The sequence below is a fragment of the Tachypleus tridentatus genome, chromosome 4, assembly GCF_004210375.1.
Source record: "Tachypleus tridentatus isolate NWPU-2018 chromosome 4, ASM421037v1, whole genome shotgun sequence".
In the NCBI taxonomy this organism is placed as follows: domain Eukaryota; kingdom Metazoa; phylum Arthropoda; class Merostomata; order Xiphosura; family Limulidae; genus Tachypleus; species Tachypleus tridentatus.
The window spans coordinates 118,381,542-118,406,152 of NC_134828.1; the positions used below are offsets into that span (position 1 = coordinate 118,381,542).

General features: G+C 30.0%; 1 protein-coding gene across 1 annotated transcript in view; it reads left to right on the plus strand.

Annotated features, from left to right (window-relative positions):
* Nucleotides 1-206: 206 nt before the first annotated feature.
* LOC143249946 (atrial natriuretic peptide receptor 1-like) overlaps nucleotides 207-24,611 on the plus strand; it is a 67,051-nt gene continuing 42,646 nt past the window's right edge. Inside the window, exons 1-5 of the mRNA XM_076500571.1 lie at nucleotides 207-308; nucleotides 9,447-9,518; nucleotides 13,054-13,207; nucleotides 17,611-17,787; nucleotides 20,313-20,481. Coding sequence (XP_076356686.1) covers nucleotides 246-308; nucleotides 9,447-9,518; nucleotides 13,054-13,207; nucleotides 17,611-17,787; nucleotides 20,313-20,481 — 635 coding nt within the window. The 5' untranslated portion in view covers nucleotides 207-245. The remainder of the gene's footprint in view (nucleotides 309-9,446; nucleotides 9,519-13,053; nucleotides 13,208-17,610; nucleotides 17,788-20,312; nucleotides 20,482-24,611) is intronic.

The following is a 24,611-nucleotide window of genomic DNA, read 5'->3' on the forward strand; positions in this document are numbered from 1 at the left end:
ATTCTTAAGTACTGTCAACACTAAGAAGTAAAATGGAAGCAACCTTAGTTAGTAGTTGCAGTAAAAGAGTAGGGTGGATAGAGAACCTGCACAGCTAAGTGATAAATTTATATCAAATCTAATCTAAAGAATAGTTGTACTTGAATAAAAATTAACACAGAGCTGAAACACTATTTTTGCTGTATGTTTTTCTTACCCTGTAGATAGGAGAACTAACTCATGAGAACCTCGTACGTTTCATTGGGATGTGCATTGATGAACCACATTACGCCCTTCTCACGGAACACTGTATTCGAGGAAGTCTTCGGGTAGGAATGGTTTCTGGTCATGTATTAAGAAATGAGACATTGCTAGTTTCACAACACATCATTGTGGTCTAGGCTACACAAGTCAGTTGAATTGATACAAGTAACTTGAATTAAAAACTTTTTGATAGATGCCCAACACTACTTTGTTAAATTGAAACGTTATTTATTTACCTACGTTATCAGCATATCTTTTCTAGTTGCTTTAGTTCCATAAACATTTTAAAATGTTTTTGAGTTTTTAGTGTCATGTAGACAGGGCAGCAAAATGTGGTGTAGAAAATTAGAAACAATCTTGTTCTTTGTTGCTTCAGTAACATATACAACATCATTTCAATTCATTTTTAGCTGACCATCAGTAACATATACAACATTATTTCAATTCATTTTTAGCTGACCATCAGTAACATATACAACATCATTTCAATTCATTCTTAGCTGACCATTTATGACACTCTAAATGAAATAGTTGACCAAGCAAGAAAGATCACAGGCATCGCTGTCAACTGTTTGGTCAAGAGACCTAGAAGGATGAAGATCTCAGGGTTCTTTCTTGGTTCTTGTCCAATTGTCTGGTTGCTTGTTTTTGTTCGATGAGGCCCACACTGTTCTTTAATGTTGTTTGATCTAAGAAAATCTGTTAAGTCTAAACTGTTCCTTAATATTGTTCAATCTTCAGTCCAAGCAAATATGTTCTCGAATATTGTTCAATCTAAGAAGATATATTAAGCCCATACTGTTCTTTAATGTTGTTTGATCTAAGATCTTTTAAGCCCACACTATTTTAATGTTGTCTGATCTAAGATTTGTTAAGCCCACACTATTTTTAATGTTGTTTGATCCAAGAAAATCTGTTAAGCCCACAGTGTTCTATTATGTTGTTTGAGCTAAGAAGATCTGTTAAGCCCATACTGTTCTTTAATGTTGTTTGATCTAAGATCTTTTAAGCTCACACTATTTTAATGCTGTTTGATCTAAGAAAATCTGTTAAGCCCACAGTGTTCTATTATGTTGTTTGAGCTAAGAAGATATGTTAAGCCCATACTGTTCTTTAATGTTGTTTGATCTAAGATCTTTTAAGCCCACACTATTTTTAATGTTGTTTGATCCAAGAAAATCTGTTAAGCCCACAGTGTTCTATTATGTTGTTTGAGCTAAGAAGATCTGTTAAGCCCATACTGTTCTTTAATGTTGTTTGATCTAAGATCTTTTAAGCCCACACTATTTTAATGCTGTTTGATCTAAGAAAATATGTTAAGCCCACAGTGTTCTATTATGTTGTTTGAGCTAAGAAAATCTGTTAAGCCCACAGTGTTCTATTATGTTGTTTGAGCTAAGAAGATATGTTAAGCCCATACTGTTCTTTAATGTTGTTTGATCTAAGATCTTTTAAGCCCACACTATTTTAATGCTGTTTGATCTAAGAAAATCTGTTAAGCCCACAGAGTTCTATTATGTTGTTTGAGCTAAGAAGATATGTTAAGCCCATACTGTTCTTTAATGTTGTTTGATCTAAGATCTTTTAAGCCCACACTATTTTAATGCTGTTTGATCTAAGAAAATCTGTTAAGCCCATACTATTTTTAATGTTGTTTGATCTAAGAAAATCTGTTAATCCCACAGTGTTCTATTATGTTGTTTGAGCTAAGAAGATATGTTAAGCCCATGCTGTTCTTTAATGTTGTTTGATCTAAGATCTTTTAAGCCCACACTATTTTAATGCTGTTTGATCTAAGAAAATCTGTTAAGCCCACAGTGTTCTATTATGTTGTTTGAGCTAAGAAGATCTGTTAAGCCCATACTGTTCTTTAATGTTGTTTGATCTAAGATCTTTTAAGCCCACACTATTTTAATGCTGTTTGATCTAAGAAAATCTGTTAAGCCCACAGTGTTCTATTATGTTGTTTGAGCTAAGAAGATATGTTAAGCCCATACTGTTCTTTAATGTTGTTTGATCTAAGATCTTTTAAGCCCACACTATTTTAATGTTGTCTGATCTAAGATTTGTTAAGCCCTCACTATTTTTTAATGTTGTTTGATCTAAGAAAATCTGTTAAGCCCACAATGTTCTATTATGTTGTTTGAGCTAAGAAGATCTGTTAAGCCCATGCTGTTCTTTAATGTTGTTAGATCTAAGATCTTTAAGCCCACACTATTTTAATGCTGTTTGATCTAAGAAAATCTGTTAAGCCCACAGTGTTCTATTATGTTGTTTGAACTAAGAAAATCTGTTAAGACCACAGTGTTCTATTATGTTGTTTGAGCTAAGAAGATCTGTTAAGCCCATGCTGTTCTTTGATATTTTTCGATCTAAGGAGAACTGTTTTAATAATATGCAAGCTTCAGTTGACAGATGTGAATCAGTGCACTAATGACCCTTTTAAAGCCATGCATAATATATATGTAAGTTTTCTCTTTTTACTAACAAATACTTAATTCACTATTGGTTGCTATGAACATATAGACTTGTACTTACAAACAATTCCATAATTGCTGATAAAATGTATACTACTGACTTTACATTTACTTAAATCTCCTTTTAACAATATATCAAATTCAGTAGTAGGCATCCGGTGGTATAATGAATTTCCTATATTTAATGGTGACGTCTACATTCATTATATATATGATAAAGTTTTTCAATGTGTTCAGTGAAATGTTTTTGTTCAGATATTTCTTGAAATAATCTGTTGATCTGTTAATAAGTTTGTCTGAGAACTTAGGGATCTTTACAAAGTTGTACAAAATGTCACTATTGTGGTTCTAGGCTTTTCATTGTCTGTAGTTTATTTATTTATGTTTTAGTTACATTTAAACATGCTGGGTAGGCATAGTACTGGACATAGTACTGGTTTTAAGTATGTTTTCTGTTGTTGTGTCCCTGCTGTTACAAGTTAGTTGTATATAATTAGCTCTTTGTTGGATCCCATTTATAATTTCACATAAATGTTTGAATCATGGGTTATACCCAGGAATCTGGTTTATGTGGCTACATGAAGAAGGTTTGTCAGGAATTGCTTCTACTGTTACTGAATCCTAGAAAATAACCCTTGTTTTGTCATTGTTAGATTATGTTACATTTTGTCCACTGTCTGCAGTTTTAATTAACATATCCTTTTGTACAATGTCCAATTCATGGGTAATATTAACTCATGTATTTTCACTTGCTTAACTTCTGTATGGTTGTACTATTAGTCCATGTTCACAATGTAGTTCGACTTAGAAATCATATATACACAAACATATAATCCTATTTTTACAAACAAAATCCTTTCAAAATATAGCTACGTTTATGTTTACAAATCAGTTAACCTAAAACTATTTAGATACAATTTATTATTTATGACGTTTAGACAGGGTGATACTTAGGGCTAAGTCCATTATGTATTATGTAACTCTCCAATTTACTCATCAATTCATATGTATTAATACATTTTTAATAATATTGAAGCAAGTTTTCTAGGAGTCTGTCTTCTACTGTTGGTATGTTTGAATAGTTGTATAGAAATATTGAGCTTGTTGATACATATATCCATGTTATATTCTCAGTCTGATCTTATGTTTGTTCTGTAAACGTTTAATATATTTTCTGGTGAAGCTCCTTGTTGCCAGTCAGACTTCTAAATTAACTCGCTCGTTTTCAACTTCTGAGTTTGATGCTAGTAATGTGTAGTATCAAGTTGAATTTCCAGTCAAATGTAACACTAATAATTTTACTACCTGTAAGAGAGCTCCAAATAGATCATATTACCACTAGTAAGAGTGTCCCTCCAAAATATAATTGTAGTATTAATTTGTTTGCTTTGTACGATTTTGTAAATAATGTGACTTTTGTTTTGTGTGCATTAATTTTAGCATTCCACTTACTGCAGTACAATTCTGTTTCGTTTAGTAGTGGTTGTATACGTTTTTGTTGTTGGGTTTCAGACACTCTTCCAAATTATAACATCATCTGTGAAGTGTAAGCGAAAATTATGATTTGGTTCTTTGAGAGGCATGTAGCTGACATATATGGTAAACAGGGTCCAACTAAGTACTCCTACTTGAGGGGCACCTGCCTCTGGAGTGCAGCACTCGGGTAAATGCCTTCAACATTCACTCTAATGCTTTTATCGTCCAGGAAGTTAGAAACCCAGCGAATAATTTCTATGAAACGATTTGGACATATTATATCTCCTGTCCATTGTACCAAACAACATGTTTTTTAACATCTAGAAAGCATGTGACTGAACACTGTTTTTGTTAAAGCCGTCTATTATTTCTTCGGTTAATCTAATGAGATGATTTGTTGGTGGTCCTTCTGTTTAGAAACCGTTTTGTATTTCCGGAAGTACTGATTTAGTTAAAATTTATATGTCTATTATATATATATATATATTCTAATAAGTTTTCCTACATTGCTCGATAGACTTATGTGTCTGTAGTTTTCAGGGTTATTTGCTGGTTTTCCTTCCTTCTGGAACATAACGTCATCAGTCTGTTTCCAAGTGGTTGGTATGTATCCTATTTTTAGAGACACGTGCTATAATGATGTTCTAATAATCTCGAGGGCTTTTCTTGAGTGATATGTTTTGTGTTATGTCTTCTACTGGTGCTCTGTTTCTCTAAAGTTTCATCTGTTATTGAACATCTGTAACTGTCATGAGTCTGATAAGTTGTTGTTTTTATGTAGTCGTGTTCTGCTTCTGTTGTTGACATTGAATTGTGACATGTATATATAAATATATACACACTAAGATCAGAGTATTTGTGATATGTAGTCGTGTTCTGCTTCTGTTGTTGACATGTATATATAAATATATACACACTAAGATTAGAGTATTTGTGATATGTAGTCATGTTCTGCTTCTGTTGTTGACATGTATATATAAATATATACACACTAGTTTCAGAGTATTTGTGATATGTAGTCATGTTCTGCTTCTGTTGTTGACATGTATATATAAATATATACACACTAGTTTCAGAGTATTTGTGATATGTAGTCATGTTCTGCTTCTGTTGTTGACACGTATATATAAATATATACACACTAAGATCAGAGTATTTGTGATATAAATATTTACTATATTCATGAAGTAGTTCTTCATATTCGAATCGTCTGGTGTTTTCAATGCTTTTTTCAGTTCGTTTTAGAGGTATTTTGTCTATTCATGTATACTAAATCAGTATGTAGCGGTCTGACATGGCCAGATGGGTTAAGGCGTGCGACTCGTAATCTAAGGGTCACGGGTTCGCACCCCCGTCGCCCCAAACAGGCTCGCCCTTTTAGCCGTGATGGTCAATCCCACTATTCTTTGGTGAAAGAGTAGCCCAAGAGTTGGTGATGGCTGGTGATGACTAGCTGCCTTTCCTCTAGTCTTACACTGCTAAATTAGGGATGGCTAGTGCAGATAGCCCTCATGTAGCTTTGCGTGAAATTCACAAACAAACAAATCATTATGTAATGGTTGTTGTTTTCTATGACTTTGTCGCTAATTTTAATAAGAACAATAAATTTTGGGATCTGTTTTTCAGTTTATTTGTGTGTATAAGGTATTCCACTGTTGTTTATACTTTTCTTTCTGAACGTATTTGTGTTTTTGTTTCCACGTCATCCTAGCTTTTGCGAGTATATCTGTTGAATTCTGGCGCCCTTATTTCAGTCCGTTCTATTTTGTTTTGATCACGACTAGTTGATAAGAGATTCGTTTCAAATGGCTAAAAGCAGACAAGCTATTAACTGATACAATACAGGTAACCGTAAAGGGACTGAAAGGTGACAAGTTATTCACTGATCCAATAGAGATAACCGTAAAGAGGTTGAAAGCTGACAAATTATTCACTGATCCAATAAAGGTAACCGTAAAGAGACTGAAAGCTGACAAATTATTCACTGATCCAATAAAGGTAACCGTAAAGAGACTGAAAGCTGACAAGTTATTCACTGTCCAATAGAGGTAACCGTAAAGAGACTGAAAGGTGACAAGTTATTCACTGATCCCATAGAGGTATCCGTAAAGAGACTGAAAAGTGACAAGTTATTCACTGATGCAATAGAGATAACCGTAAAGAGGTTGAAAGCTGACAAATTATTCACTGATCCAATAAAGGTAACCGTAAAGAGACTGAAAGCTGACAAATTATTCACTGATCCAATAAAGGTAACCGTAAAGAGACTGAAAGCTGACAAGTTATTCACTGTCCAATAGAGGTAGCCGTAAAGAGACTAAAAGGTGACAAGTTATTTACTGATCCAATAGAGGTAACCGTAAAGAGACTGAAAGCTGACAAATTATTCACTGATCCAATAGAGGTAACTGTAAAGAGACTGAAAGCTGACAAGTTATTCACTGTCCAATAGAGGTAGCCGTAAAGAGACTAAAAGGTGACAAGTTATTTACTGATCCAATAGAGGTAATCGTAAAGAGACTGAAAGGTGACAAGTTATTCACTGATCCAATAGAGGTAACTGCAAAGAGACTAAAAGGTGACAAGTTATTCACTGTCCAAAAGAGATAACCGTAAAGAGACTGAAAGGTGACAAGTTATTTACTGATCCAACAGAGGTAACCGTAAAGAGACTGAAAGGTGACTGGTTATTTACTGATCCAATAGAGGTAACCGTAAAGAGACTGAAAGGTGACAAGTTATTCACTGATCCAATAGAGGTAACCGTAAAGAGACTGAAAGCTGACAAGTTATTCACTGGTCCAATAGAGGTACCCGTAAAGTGACTGAAAGGTGACAAGTTATTCACTGATCCAATAGAGGTAACCGTAAAGAGACTGAAAGCTGACAAATTATTCACTGATCCAATAGAGGTAACCGTAAAGAGACTGAAAGCTGACAAGTTATTCACTGTCCAATAGAGGTAACCGTAAAGAGACTGAAAGCTGACAAGTTATTCACTGATCCAATAGAGGTAACCGTAAAGAAACTGAAAGGTGACAAGTTATTTACTGATCCAATAGAGGTAACCGTAAAGTGACTGAAAGCTGACAAGTTATTCATTTGTTCAATAGAGACGACAAAAACTGTTTAGGAAATTACACGGTTGTTGAAAGAGATAAAAAATGTTGTAGATCAAACCGCAAAGAAGTTAACTACAGATGTATATACATATATAATGTATACACTATTGTCGATACAACGTTTCGGACAACGCCCTTCTTCAGGTATCACTAACAGAATAATAAATCCATAAAAAAAAATTATAAATCGAATGCCATGTGACAATGTAATAAATGAACGTATATTAGAATGTTTACAAACACTTGAAATAACAGGAAGTTGTATATATATATATATATATTCTCACATATAAGTGTGCACGGACACCTACGTATCTATCCATATACATAAACATATATATATTCTCACATATAAGTGTGCACGGACACCTACGTATCTATCCATATACACCCACAGGATACTCTGATACATAATTAACTGTATAAAAACATTTTAGCGTGGGTAAAACTAAAGCGAAAATTATTACAATAAACTAAAAATTCATTTAGCCCACTGGAAAGTTCCCGGATTAAAATGTATTATTTCTTACAATTTACGGTTATGTTTGTTTCTAGAGGTCTTCTTCGAAACAAGTATTTTGAAATGGTCATAGATATGGTTGTGCAAATTGTGTTGACACTTCAATTTGTCACGCGACCTCCGATTCATAATGTTTTTGTTTACAGATTTACTGTTCAGTTAGTGATACCTGAAGAAAAGTATTGACCGAAACGTTGTATCGACAACAGTATATATATTAATATATGTATATATCTGTAGTTAACTTCTTGGTGGTTTGACCCACAGCATTCTTCTGTTATCACAATAAGGCGACAACAGTCCACTTCTCTATATTGACCGAAACGTTGTATCGACAACAGTATATATATATATATATATTAATATATGTATATATCTGTAGTTAACTTTTTGATGGTATATGTTTGTATATAAATAAAGTGATCTCAGTTTATTTATTACGAAGCTATAAACTCACTCAGTTTATTGTTAGTATTCCTTTATCTTTGAGTTTGTTTCTTTCATACTTTTAGTGAAACAACTTGGCTATTACACAGTTTATTTTACACATATCAACACTTTTAAATCTTACATTTATTATTTATCTAGGTCGTACAGCTTGATTTTTTATTATCAGTACCTGACATAACATGACAGTTAGCAAGTTCGACTGTTGATCTGCGGGTCTCAGGATCAAAACTCTTCATCAAACATGCTTGACCTTTAAACCATGGGAACATTATAATGTGTCAGTCAATCCCAATATTCGTTAGTAAAGAGTAACTCAAAAGTTGGCGGTGGGTGGTGTTGATTAGCTTATAGCTTTAGAATGAAGGAGGGTTAACGTAATTGACCCTAAAATATATTTGCGTGAAACTCAAGAACAAAGAAGCAAACTAAGAGATGATAATTTATATTATTATTACGTACGTGTAGTTAAGTTACTTGTTTAAATATCAAGCCACCTAGTGTACGAACATCTGGGAAAAACAACAAAAATATGCACCATATTACATACCGTATACTTGAATATGTCATTCTTTAACATTTACCGTATACTTGAATATGTCAGCTTTTAATATTGCTTACCGTATACTTGAATATGTCAGTCTTTAATACTACTTACCGTATACTTGAATATGTCAGTCTTTAATATTGCTTACCATATACTTGAATATGTCAGTCTTTAATATTGCTTACCATATACTTGAATATGTCAGTTTTTAATATTGCTTACCGTGTACTTGAATATGTCAGTTTTTAATATTACTTACCGTGTACTTGAATATGTCATTCTTTAACATTTGCCGTATACTTGAATATGTCAGCTTTTAATATTGCTTACCGTATACTTGAATATGCCAGTCTTTAATATTGCTTACCATATACTTGAATATGTCAGTCTTTAATATTGCTTACCGTGTACTTGAATATGTCAGTCTGTAATACTACTTACCTTGTACCTGAATATGTCAGTCTTTAATATTACTTACCTTGTACCTGAATACGTCAGTCTTTAATATTATTTACTCTATACTTGAATATGCCAGTCTTTAATATTATTTAAACTAAACGAACATCCTGATATATATAAAACCAGACACTAATAGTTTATGTTTTCTATAAAAGGACATGTTGGAAAAGGACGCCATGAATATCGACTGGACCTTTCGTTACTCAATGGTCAATGATATCCTAGAGGTATGTTCACCTCATGTTGAGTTATAGGTGTAACAGTGATTTACAGATTTAACATGGACATCTTTGATAAGTTATACATCAAGTATTTATTTTATATAGAAAACTGGTCACAAAAACAAATATTGAATCGTATTACACGTTCATTCAGAACAAAACTGATATTTAAAGTTCATAGTACAATCTTTAATGCATAACAGCTGTCATCGAAAGTCTACAATATTAAACTGTCCTAGTAGTTGGTCAATTGATTAGATACTGAAAATTATTTACATATCCTTGTTTTGACATGTTTCTTCTTCGATCATTAAATTATTCTCGATTATTCTGAAAAACAAACAACCAGTTTAGTGAACTTACATCACGATTCCAATAATTTTTTTTAGTATTACTAAGCCTTTACAACACAAAGCAGAGACCCAAAAGAATAAAATAAGGTGTTATTAGGATTATGGTCAACAGCGTCTTAAGTTTCCATATTAAACTGATGATTCAATATGATATTCAAGCTGCGTTCAGTTGTATTAATAATAAATAATTATAACTAGACAATAATTTATACCCATGTCCTTACATATTCTTATCTATTACGACAATCTAATTATTTTAATCATTAAATAAATAAAAATTGAAACTAACTAGAAAGACAGAAAGAAAAAATTCTATTTTACAAATAGAGACTTAAAAAAATATCTAATGATTCTTTATGTATAACATATGTAATCAATTGTTACTATTAAACTAAAACTCGGAATAAAAGTTATATTTAAATAGTAACAATTGATTACCTATGTTATACATAAAGAATCATTATATATTTTCTTAAGTCTCTATTTGTAAAATATAATTTTTTCTTTCTGTCTTTCTAGTTAGTTTCAATTTTTATTTATTTATAAATCATATTTATTCATGGTCAAGAATATATAAAAACAAGGCTATACAACTCTGTTCCAAAATACAGCTATTAGTCTTTTTCATAATTACACTATACAATATATTACAGCCATTAGTCTTTTTCATAATTACACTATACAATATATTGCAGCCATTAGTCTTTTTCATAATTACACTATACAATATATTACAGCCATTAGTCTTTTTCATAATTACACTACACAATATATTACAGCCATTAGTCTTTTTCATAATTACACTACACAATACATTGCAGCCATTAGTCTTTTTCATAATTACACTATACAATATATTACAGCCATTAGTCTTTTTCATAATTACACTATACAATATATTACAGCCATTAGTCTTTTTCATAATTACACTACACAATATATTACAGCCATTAGTCTTTTTCATAATTACACTATAGAATATTTTACAGCCATTAGTCTTTTTCATAATTACACTACACAATATATTACAGCCATTAGTCTTTTTCATAATTACACTATAGAATATTTTACAGCCATTAGTCTTTTTCATAATTACACTATACAATATATTACAGCTATTAGTCTTTTTCATAATTACACTATACAATATATTACAGCCATTAGTCTTTTTCATAATTACACTATACAATATATTACAGCCATTAGTCTTTTTCATAATTACACTACACAATATATTACAGCCATTAGTCTTTTTCATAATTACACTATAGAATATTTTACAGCCATTAGTCTTTTTCATAATTACACTATACAATATATTACAGCCATTACAGCCATTAGTCTTTTCATAATTACACTATACAATATATTACAGCCATTAGTCTTTTTTTCATAATTACACTATACAATATATTACAGCCATTAGTCTTTTCATAATTACACTATACAATATATTACAGCCATTAGTCTTTTCATAATTACACTATACAATATATTACAGCCATTAGTCTTTTTCATAATTACACTTCACAATATATTACAGCCATTAGTCTTTTTCAAAATTACACTATACAATATATTACAGCTATTAGTCTTTTTCATAATTACACTATACAATATATTACAGCCATTAGTCTTTTTCATAATTACAATATACAATATATTACAGCCATTAGTCTTTTTCATAATTACACTATACAATATATTACAGCTATTAGTCTTTTTTATAATTACACTATACAATATATTACAGCCATTAGTCTTTTCCATAATTACAATATACAATATATTACAGCCATTAGTCTTTTTCATAATTACACTATACAATATATTACAGCCATTAGTCTTTTTCATAATTACACTATACAATATATTACAGCCATTAGTCTTTTTCATAATTACACTATAGAATATTTTACAGCCATTAGTCTTTTTCATAATTACACTATACAATATATTACAGCCATTAGTCTTTTTCATAATTACACTATACAATATATTACAGCCATTAGTCTTTTTTCATAATTACACTATACAATATATTACAGCCATTAGTCTTTTCATAATTACACTATACAATATATTACAGCCATTAGTCTTTTTTTCATAATTACACTATACAATATATTACAGCCATTAGTCTTTTTCATAATTACACTATACAATATATTACAGCCATTAGTCTTTTTCATAATTACACTTCACAATATATTACAGCCATTAGTCTTTTTCAAAATTACACTATACAATATATTACAGCTATTAGTCTTTTTCATAATTACACTATACAATATATTACAGCCATTAGTCTTTTTCATAATTACAATATACAATATATTACAGCCATTAGTCTTTTTCATAATTACACTATACAATATATTACAGCTATTAGTCTTTTTCATAATTACACTATACAATATATTACAGCTATTAGTCTTTTTCATAATTACACTATACAATATATTACAGCCATTAGTCTTTTCCATAATTACAATATACAATATATTACAGCCATTAGTCTTTTTCATAATTACACTATACAATATATTACAGCCATTAGTCTTTTTCATAATTACACTATACAATATATTACAGCCATTAGTCTTTTTCATAATTACACTATACAATATATTACAGCCATTAGTCTTTTTCATAATTAGAGTATATTGTAAATAGTTTTTTTTTTCTCATTAATCATTTTCATGCAGCTAGGGATGGCCAGGTGGTTAAAGCCCTCGGGTTCGAATCCCCGTCATACCAAACATGCTGTAGTCTTACACTGCTAACTTAGGGACGGCTAGCGCAGATAGCCCTCGTGTAGTTAACTTTGCGCGAAGTTGAAAACAACTATTTTCATGTTTTAGTGATTTTTATAAAATATGAGGTAAAAAGCATGTTTCACTGGTGACAATTTTATCACCTAAATTCCTTTACATGAAAAAAACAAACAAAATAGCTCTTAAAAATGTGTCGGTGTTCTAAACATTTGTTAGATTTGGTTAGCACAACTTATGACAGTAAGAACGTTGTAAATAAGATACGCAGTTTTATATTTCTGCAACAATAGACATTATTTTGATTATAGTAATAGGTTCAGAAATACGAATAACACGCGTTTGTTTGATAAAAAGACTTCTCTGAATATAACTGCTAGAGCAAGTTATATATTTAACTTTAACGTTTTACAGGGAATGAAATATATTCACGACAGTTCACTTGAATATCACGGTCGTCTTAAGTCGACCAACTGTGTGATTGACGGACGTTTTATGGTGAAAATCACTGACTACGGCCTGAAATATGTACACGAACAGGTTGACCTGGATACTGAAATAAATCCCAGTAAGTATTATAATGTTTATTTAGATAGTACTTTAGTATTTTGTTTGAATTTGTAAACGCTTACTATACTGAGCAACAATTAGGGTGTAAGATAAAAAGGCCAAATATTAATTTCACTTTTACAATCCTTTTATCAATAAGTACTGTAATTCTTAATAATAGAATATTAACAATGACTATTTCACAATATTGGATAAGGAAAACTACAACTTATTGTACTTATAAAGCTGCTACATACGTGTTTATGAAGCGAATATCACTATTTCAATAAATGTTCATCTAATTAAATAAGTTACTTTTTAAGACAAGCGGAAAGATAAAAATAACAAATCTTACCGCTGTAAATCTTTTACAGAACTCTTGGGTCTGTGGTCGCAATGATTCATTTCTTGTACTTAAAACAATACTTGTATACGTTTATATAATGATGTGTTAATTTGGGTATATAATTATACTTGAGGAAGAGTTAATCTATACATCAATCACTGACTAAGGGACAATTAACACCATAACTATTACTAATAATGTTCCAATTTTATGTGACTACCCCTGGTAATGTTCTAAAGTTATGACTGATAATGTTCTAATTTTATGTCATTGTGACTGATTATGTTCTAATTTTATGTCACTATTATAATGTTCTAATGTTATGTAAATACGACTGATAATGTTCTAATGTTACGTCACTACGACTGATTATGTTCTAATTTTGTCATTACGACTGATAATGTTCTAATGTTACGTCACTACGACTGATTATGTTCTAATTTTGTCATTACGACTGATAATGTTCTAATGTTACGTCACTACGACTGATTATGTTCTAATTTTATGCCATTACGACTGATAATGTTCTAATTTTATGTCATTACGACTGATAATGTTCTAATGTTATGTCACTATGACTGATAATGTCCTAATGTTATGAAAATACGACTGATAATGTACTAATTTTGAAGACACTTTAAAATTGGTATATTATGTATCACATTTAATTTATGTCCCATCAGTACGTACGTGATTGAAGCGCGACTAAATGTTTATCAGTGAACATTTACTGAGTAGTGTTGTTGGTAATGTTCTTTTATTACACGACAGTGGTATGAACATACATAATTATTCAAACATTACAACACTGTGGCATATGTTGTCATTATCTCATTTAGTTGTTATTATCAGACAACAGTGGTATGAACATACATAATTATTCAAACATTACGACACTGTGGCATATGTTGTCATTATCTCATTTAGTTGTTATTATTAGACGACAGTGGTTTGAACATACATAATTATTCAAACATTACGACACTGTGGCATATGTTGTCATTATCTCATTTAGTTGTTATTATCACACGACAGTGGTATGAACATACATAATTATTCAAACATTACGACACTGTGGCATATGTTGTCATTATCTCATTTAGTTGTTATTATTAGACGACAGTGGTTTGAACATACATAATTATTCAAACATTACGACACTGTGGCATATGTTGTCATTATCTCATTTAGTTGTTATTATTAGACGACAGTGGTTTGAACATACATAATTATTCAAACATTACGACACTGTGGCATATGTTGTCATTATCTCATTTAGTTGTTATTATTACACGACAGTGGTATGAACATACATAATTATTCAAACATTACGACACTGTGGCATATGTTGTCATTATCTCATTTAGCTGTTATTATTCGACGACAGTGGCATGAACATACATAATTATTCAAACATTACGACACTGTGGCATATGTTGTCATTATCTCATTTAGTTGTTATTATTAGACGACAGTGGTATGAACATACATAATTATTCAAACATTACGACACTGTGGCATATGTTGTCATTATCTCATTTAGTTGTTATTATTAGACGACAGTGGTATGAACATACATAATTATTCAAACATTACGACACTGTGGCATATGTTGTCATTATCTCATTTAGTTGTTATTATTAGACGACAGTGGTATGAACATACATAATTATTGAAACATTATGACACTGTGGCATATGTTGTCATTATCTCATTTAGTTGTTATTATTAGACGACAGTGGTATGAACATACATAATTATTCAAACATTACGACACTGTGGCATATGTTATCATTATCTCATTTAGTTGTTATTATTAGACGACAGTGGTTTGAACATACATAATTATTGAAACATTACGACACTGGCATATGTTGTCATTACCTCATTTAGTTGTTATTATTAGACGACAGTGGTATGAACATACATAATTATTGAAACATTATGACACTGTGGCATATGTTGTCATTATCTCATTTAGTTGTTATTATTAGACGACAGTGGTATGAATATACATAATTATTCAAACATTATGACACTGTGGCATATGTTGTCATTATCTCATTTAGTTGTTCACTATAAACATTATAAATAAATATTTATTGTGAGCTCAGGTTAACCCGTAATGATCAAATGCAAGTATTACTCGGCATGTGTGACCGAGCAGTCAGTCAGACTAACGTAGTCTTCATGACTAGATAAAGTAATGAAACCAACTTATTTTGTCCTTCTTGTAAGCCACATACTCCATGTTTCTTCGAAACCGATCAGTTGTCCTGTACTCTCTGCTAAAAATAAGAGAACAGAACAAGAGAGTGATTGTGAAAGCTAACTATACTACTACACATATATAGTCTTTGACATTCTCGATTCTATAATGTTCATGTTTCGCATCAACATATTACACAACACCAGATCAAAGCATTAATATAAGTCTTAGCTGGACAATGTCCCTGCTGTTGCAATTTCTATACAACATCGAAATGTGCTTATATCCATTTCAATCCAGTTCTTAATGTTCTGACTGCATGTGAAAGGTTCTATAATGTGTTAACTCAGTGGTGGTGATTTTGATATATCTTAAAGTAATGGCCAGTCTTCCTCACCAAATGTTCTGGTTACACAATGAAAGGTGTGTAAACAAATTCTCCATAGTTTTTCGATATCCTTGTGAATTTTGTACCAGTTTGATTTGACGACAATGTTTTGGTTTAGCTAAGTAGTTCCAAAGCAACGGTTAAGGGAATAGAAGCCTAGGTTTAGCAAGGACTTTGTAAAGTTTGTTAGGTTAGGCTTGGACTTGTCAGAGTTTGTTGTTGTTCAGAGCTATAATAGAAATACCAGGGTTTCATCTTCTGCTCAGTATAGCTTTGTAAAGTCGGATTTCTTTTGTTTTATTCTCTAAGTATTCTCCACTACGATACCCAAAGTAGTTATTTGCTATCATCAAGATGAGCTGATGTCTGGTATGACAGTGAAATACGGAATATTTAGTGATTTAGGTTGCTATACTCTCTTTTGAAAAAGGACACCAATAATATGTATATTACAGGAAATAATAAATCTCTACTGCAGGGAAAATATAATTTTTATATGAAACATGTACATATACAGCTTTAGTTAGAATATCTACACACTTGTGAGAGATTATCCTTGTTTATAATCTGTATACTTCCAGGTTTCTTCAATACCTCATTTCTGTGTTTGTTCATTCGCTCACTGGCTCTTTTATTTTTTATTAATAAGTTGATATACATGTCTTTTAATTGTTTATTTTATTATTGTCTTTATATCATTTACAATTGTCATATCTGCTAGAATATTAATGTTTCGAATTTTCTTAACGGGTATTCCTACACCGCTCAAAACAAACAAGAAATAACGAATTTTCTGCATTTGTGCCATAAGGCATAACTAAACCATGTGATGGCTACTGTGGCTTTACACTTCTGCATCATAAATATAACATGAACAATTATATCACTGAGCACGGAATTATGTACACCTGAAGCCTATCTGTAATTATGTGGTAATACTGTCTTTACAGCTCAATAAATAATCAGATAACGCTTACAACTTACCACAGACGCGTTGTTCCCTGATGGAACAGCGGTAAATCTACAGTATTACAACTCTAAATCCCAAGATGGGATGACCTGTAGTTGAACACAGTAGATAACCCAATGAACAAACGAACAAAAAAACAAACAAACCTTAGATACCTACACAAGTTGTGCATCGATGTGATATATTTGAAATGATTAAACAGTGAAAATATCCATATCGTCACTTGACATTTGTTTTGTATAGAAAATAAACACAGGATTTGCTATTGTGCTAATTTTATAGTAACAGCTATACTTTGTGTAACAATATTGCAATTAATTAATTATAAGTAGAGTAGTTTCTAGAAAATATACAATTCACTTCAGTTTAAACATGTTCGTAATGTATTGACTAAATAAGCTTTATTATTGGATACTTAGACAACATGAAACTATTGTTCTGAGAACTAGAATTATTATTAAAGAGTTAATTATATATAGTAATACGTTTTGTTTCAAATCTCATTTAAGGATCCCTCTTTTGGATGGCTCCTGAACACCTTAGAGAGCCTTACCCAACCAAAACAGGTTCCAAAAAGGGTGACATTTACAGCTTTGCTATCATACTTCAAGAAATTATTACTCGTTCTGGACCATTCAGATTAGAGGAAAGACATGGAAGCAACAAGGGAATCGTTGACCCTGAAGGTTAGACATAAAATAATAAATACAAGATGAACATTATATGAAGTGAAGTCTCATGACAAAATAAACATTATATGAAGTGCTGAAGGTTAGACACAAAATAATAAATACAAGATGAACATTACATGAAGTGCTGAAGGATAGACACAAAATAACAAACACAAGATGAACATTATATGAAGTGCTGAAGGTTAGACACAAAATAATAAATACAAGATGAACATTATATGAAGTACTGAAGGTTAGACACAAAATAATAAATACAAGATGAACATTATATGAAGTGCTGAAGGTTAGACACAAAATAATAAATACAAGATGAACATTATATAAAGTGCTGAAGGGTAAACACAAAATAATAAATACAAGATGAACATTATATGAAGTAAAGTCTCATGACAAGATGAACATTATATGAAGTGCTGAAGGTTAAACACAAAATAATAAATAAAAGATGAACATTACATGAAGTGCTGAAAGTTAGACACAAAATAATAAATACAAGATGAACTTTATATGAAGTGCTGAAGGTTAAACACAAAATAATAAATAAAAGATGAACATTACATGAAGTGCTGAAGGTTAGACACAAAATAATAAATACAATATGAACATTATATGAAGTGCTGAAGGTTAAACACAAAATAATAAATAAAAGATGAACATTACATGAAGTGCTGAAGGTTAGACACAAAATAATAAATACAAGATGAACATTATATCAAGTGCTGAAGGTTAGACACAAAATAATAAATACAATATGAACATTATATGAAGTGCTGAAGGTTAGACACAAAATAATAAATACAAGATAAACATTATATGAAGTGCTGAAGGTTAGATACAAAATAATAAATACAAGATGAACATTATATGAAGTGCTGAAGGCTAGACACAAAATAATATATACAAGATGAACATTATATGAAGTGCTGAAGGTTAGACACAAAATAATAAATACAAGATGAACATTATATGAAGTACTGAAGGTTAGACACAAAATAATAAATACAAGATGAACATTATATGAAGTGCTGAAGGTTAGACACAAAATAATAAATACAAGATGAACATTATATGAAGTGCTGAAGGTTAAACACAAAATAATAAATACAAGATGAACATTATATGAAGTGAAGTCTCATGACAAGATGAACATTATATGAAGTGCTGAAGGTTAAACACAAAATAATAAATACAATATGAACATTATATGAAGTGCTGAAGGTTAGACACAAAATAATAAATACAAGATGAACATTATATGAAGTGCTGAAGGTTAGACACAAAATAATAAATACAAGATGAACATTATATGAAGTACTGAAGGTTAGACACAAAATAATAAATACAAGATGAACATTATATGAAGTGCTGAAGGGTAGACACAAAATAATAAATACAATATGAACATTATATGAGGTGAAGTCTCATGACAAGATGAACATTATATGAAGTGCTGAAGGTTAGACACAAAATAATAAATACAAGATGAACATTATATGAAGTGCTGAAGGTTAGACACAAAATAATAAATACAAGATGAACATTATATGAAGTACTGAAGGTTAGACACAAAATAATAAATACAAGATGAACATTATATGAAGTGCTGAAGGTTAGACACAAAATAATAAATACAAGATGAACATTATATGAAGTGCTGAAGGTTAAACACAAAATAATAAATACAAGATGAACATTATATGAAGTGAAGTCTCATGACAAGATGAACATTATATGAAGTGCTGAAGGGTAGACACAAAATAATAAATACAATATGAACATTATATGAAGTGAAGTCTCATGACAAGATGAACATTATATGAAGTGCTGAAGGTTAAACACAAAATAATAAATACAATATGAACGTTATATGAAGTGCTGAAGGTTAGACACAAAATAATAAATACAAGATGAACATTATATGAAGTGCTGAAGGTTAGACACAAAATAATAAATACAAGATGAACATTATATGAAGTACTGAAGGTTAGACACAAAATAATAAATACAAGATGAACATTATATGAAGTGCTGAAGGTTAGACACAAAATAATAAATACAAGATGAACATTATATGAAGTGCTGAAGGTTAGACACAAAATAATAAATACAAGATGAACATTATATGAAGTGCTGAAGGTTAAACACAAAATAATAAATACAAGATGAACATTATATGAAGTGAAGTCTCATGACATGATGAACATTATATGAAGTGCTGAAGGTTAAACACAAAATAATAAATACAATATGAACATTATATGAAGTGCTGAAGGTTAGACACAAAATAATAAATACAAGATGAACATTATATGAAGTACTGAAGGCTAGACACATAATAATAAATACAAGATGAACATTATATGAAGTGCTGAAGGTTAGACACAAAATAATAAATACAAGATGAACATTATATGAAGTGCTGAAGGTTAAACACAAAATAATAAATACAAGATGAACATTATATGAAGTGAAGTCTCATGTAAGTATGATTAATTTAAGGAAATGTGATTTTTAAACAGAAATTTTGAACCGTGTCAGAATGGGTACAACGCCACCATATCGCCCAGAAATCGCCTATGATGAATGTTCAGCTGAACTAATGGACCTGCTCCGAGCTTGTTGGTCGGAACTACCAGGTTGTAGACCCAGTTTCGCCGATATTAAAGTTCAGTTCAAGAAAATTACCAAGTAGGTGGTAGATATAAAAGAAATATGAAAGTGAGTTTTAGTTTTGAAGTATATTTCAAAACTCTTATATGAATGAATAATTACGTATATGAATGTAACATTATTATCAAAGTTGAACTAACTCTGAATACAAATAATACTTTCGAGGGTTTTGTGGAAATCCAGAGTTTTTATTTCAATATATTTGGTAAAGAATAGATCAGTTATTGTTTTCAAAAGAAAACCAAATCACTCTGGTCTATAGAGGCTTGAGTATGGTGTATTAAGTGGATTAAAAATGCAAGCCATCATTAACTGTTATAACCACATCGAATATGAATCATCTGTGTAACGAAAGGTATCAAAACTACATTTTAGTATCCGTGTTTTATAGATAATTTGAAAAGTGGTCGCTTTTTAGAAGAGTTTTCAATAGCCCTTTCCGATTCTAAATATTCATATTTTCATATCATGTAGATGAATTTTAATCTGGAATATTTAAAGAAGAGGGTATTCTTTGTATCAATGGTATTGGAAAACAAAGGAGTATCGATCAACTTGAAGAACCGGGACCATCGTGAAAGAGACCTATGATAAGTCGTTCTAGGTTAAAACTCACAGGCACAAATATCGGTGAAAAAAGCCGCCTAACAATATAATATTCTATCATATGTACACAACTTTCTTCTACAATATATTCATTCACCAATCACGTGCCTAAAACAGTTGAAGAATTAAAAGGATACTCATGATATTTACCCCTGATATTTACTGAAACATACCCCCTCTGGTTTTTCTTTTTCGACTGAATATTTGAAAAAAGCGCTGAGAAACCGTCATCCTCGTACACGAAATGAATTATGGAATGTACGACGTGAGAAACTGTGTTATACTTTGGACATGACAACATTAAGGTAGATACTTCTGTGACGGAGTAGGACTACTCTAAACTTAGACAGTTGTCATATAAGGATGGCAGGATGAAAAATTCAAGTAGTAACAAAAATAGTTTTAACATAACCTCTTCGACATTTGTAAAAACAAAGCTTTAATAAATACACATAAGCGTACGACACTGGAGTAAGAGTGAAGGTTTTAGTGTAGAATTTTATCAGTTGAGAGTACCAGCTAAAATAAAAGTGTACCGCTTTATGTTAACAAACTGTAGTAAAACATTTCAATACACATAAAACAACGAGCAACATTTTGACACTACAAGTTCAATTATACAACAGTTTACACCAAATAAAGATAGTGAATTAGGAGAAAAAAAAAAGAAATTATCTCACTGAAACATGTTAGCTCTAGATACTCTGTTTAACAGTCGATCACATCATCCCAACAGGTTTCATTAAAAAAAAACTTGAATCATACACTGCTGGCCAAAATCTTAAGGTCAATGAACACAAAGAAAAAATATGCATTTTGCGTTGTTAGACTAAACCACTTATTTTAGTAGAGCTTTGAAAGATGAAAATAAGAAAAGAGAAAATAAAAATTACCTTATTATACAACAAGTTAACTTATCATTTATCATCTAGTAAGCTACTTCTTAAACACTTTATTCTACTATTTGTGTATCATCTAGTAACCTATTCCTTAAAAAAAAATTATTATACTGTTTATGTATCATCTAGTAACTTATTTCTTAAACACTTTATTATACTGTTTATGTATCATCTAGTAATCTACTTCTTAAACAATTTATAATACTGTTTATGTGCGATCTAGTAACCTATTTCTTAAAAATTTATTATATTGTTTATGTATAATGTTGTCACCTATTTCTTAAATACTTTATTATATTGTTTATGTATCATCTAGTCACCTATTTCTTAAATACTTTGTTATACTAAGTATAGTAAAGTATTTTTTAAAAAATATTATACTGTTTATATAACCTAGTCATCTAGTAATCTGTGTCTTAAACAATTTATTATTCTGTTTATACAACATTTAGTCACCTATTTCTTAAACAATTTATTAAACTGTCTGTTTATCATTTACTAATCTATTCCTTCAAACATTGTTATCCAGTTTATGTATGATCTAGTAACCTTCTTTTTAAACAATTTATTATACTGTTCAGTCACATATTTTATAAATAATGTGTCAAACTGTATGTGTATCATATAGTAACCTATTCCTTCAAAAATTATCTTGTTTATGTATGATCTAGTAACCTACTTCTTAAACAATTTATTATACTGTTTATGTGTGATCTAGTAACCTATTGCTTAAAAAAATTATTATACAGTTTATGTATCATCTAGTTACCTATTTCTTAAACACTTTATTACATTGTTTATGTATCACCAAGTAACGTATATCTTAAACACTTTATTAAACCATTTATTATACTCTTTATGTATGATTTAGTAACCTATATCTTAAAAAATATTATACTGATTACATGTCATCTTGTAACATATTTCTTAAAAAATAATATGCTGTTTATTTATCATCTAGTAACCTATCTCTTAAAAATATTATACTGTTTATGTATCATTTGGAAACCTATTTCTTAAGCTCTTTATTACGCAGTTTATGCATCACCTACTAATATATTTCTTAAATACTTCATTTTAATGTTCAGACATCATCTAGTAACCTATTTCTTAAAAACTTTATTATACAGTTTATATATCATATAGTAACGTATTTCTTAAATACTTTAATATATAGGTTATGTATCATCTAGTAACCATTTTCTGAAACAAAATTATTCTACTGTTTAGAATCATCTATTAACCTATTTCTTACACTATATTATACTGTTTATATATCATCCAGTATTTAATAACTCAAAAAAATTATTACACTGTTTATGTATCATCTAATAACCTATTTCTTAAACTACTTATTATATTGTTTATCTATCTTCTGGTAACCTATTTCTTAAACAACTGGTTCTAATGTTTATGTATCATCTAGTAGCCTATTACTTAAAAATTTAATATACTGTTTATGTATCGTATAATAACCTATTTTTAAACAATTAATTATACTGTTTATGTATCATCTTGTACCCTATTTCTTAAACAATTTATTATACTATTTCTGTTCCATCTAGTAACCTATTTCATAAACACTTAAGTATATTATTCATGAATCATCTAATAACCTATTTCTTAAACAATTTATTTTTCTGTTCATGTATGATCTAGTAATCTATTCCTTAAAAATTTATTATACAGTTTATGCATCATCTAGTAAACTGTGTCTTAAACAATTTATTATTCTGTTTACATAGCATCTAGTCACCAATTTCTTAAAAAATTGTTATTCTGTTTCTGTATCATCTAGTAACTTATTTCATAAACAACTTATTACACTGTTTATGTATCATCTAGTACCTATTTCTTAAACACCTTATTATACTGTTTATGTATCATTTACTAACCTATTTCTTAAACAAAGTATTATACTATTTACTAATCATCTAGTAACTTTATTATTAAACTATTTATATATCATCTAGAAAAGTATTTCATAAAAAAAAACTATTATACTGTTTATGTAACATCTACTAACCTGGGTCTCAACCAACTTATCATACTGTTTATGCAACATTTAATCACCTATTTCTTAAACTGTCTGTGTATCATCTAGAAACATATTCATTAAAAATTATCCTGTTTATGTATTATCGACTAACCTATTTCTTAAACACTTTATTATACTGAATCAGTATAATATAGGAGCCTATTTCTTAAACAACTTATTATACTCTTTATGTATCATATAGTAACTTATTTCTTAAACAATTTATTATACTGTTTATGTATCATCTAGTAACCTGTTTATTATACATAATAACGTATTTCTTAAACAATTTATTATACTATTTCTGTTCCATCTAGTAACCTATTTCATAAACACTTAAGTATACTATACATGAATCATCTAATAACCTATTTCTTAAACAATTTATTTTTCTGTTTATGTATGATCTAGTAATATATTCCTTAAAAATTTATTATACAGTTTATGCATCATCTAGTAAACTGTGTCTTAAACAATTTATTATTCTTTTTACACAACATCTAGTCACCTATTTCTTAAAAAATTGTTATTCTGTGTGTATCATCTAGTGACTTATTTCTTAAACAACTTATTACACTGTTTATGTATCATCTAGTACCTATTTC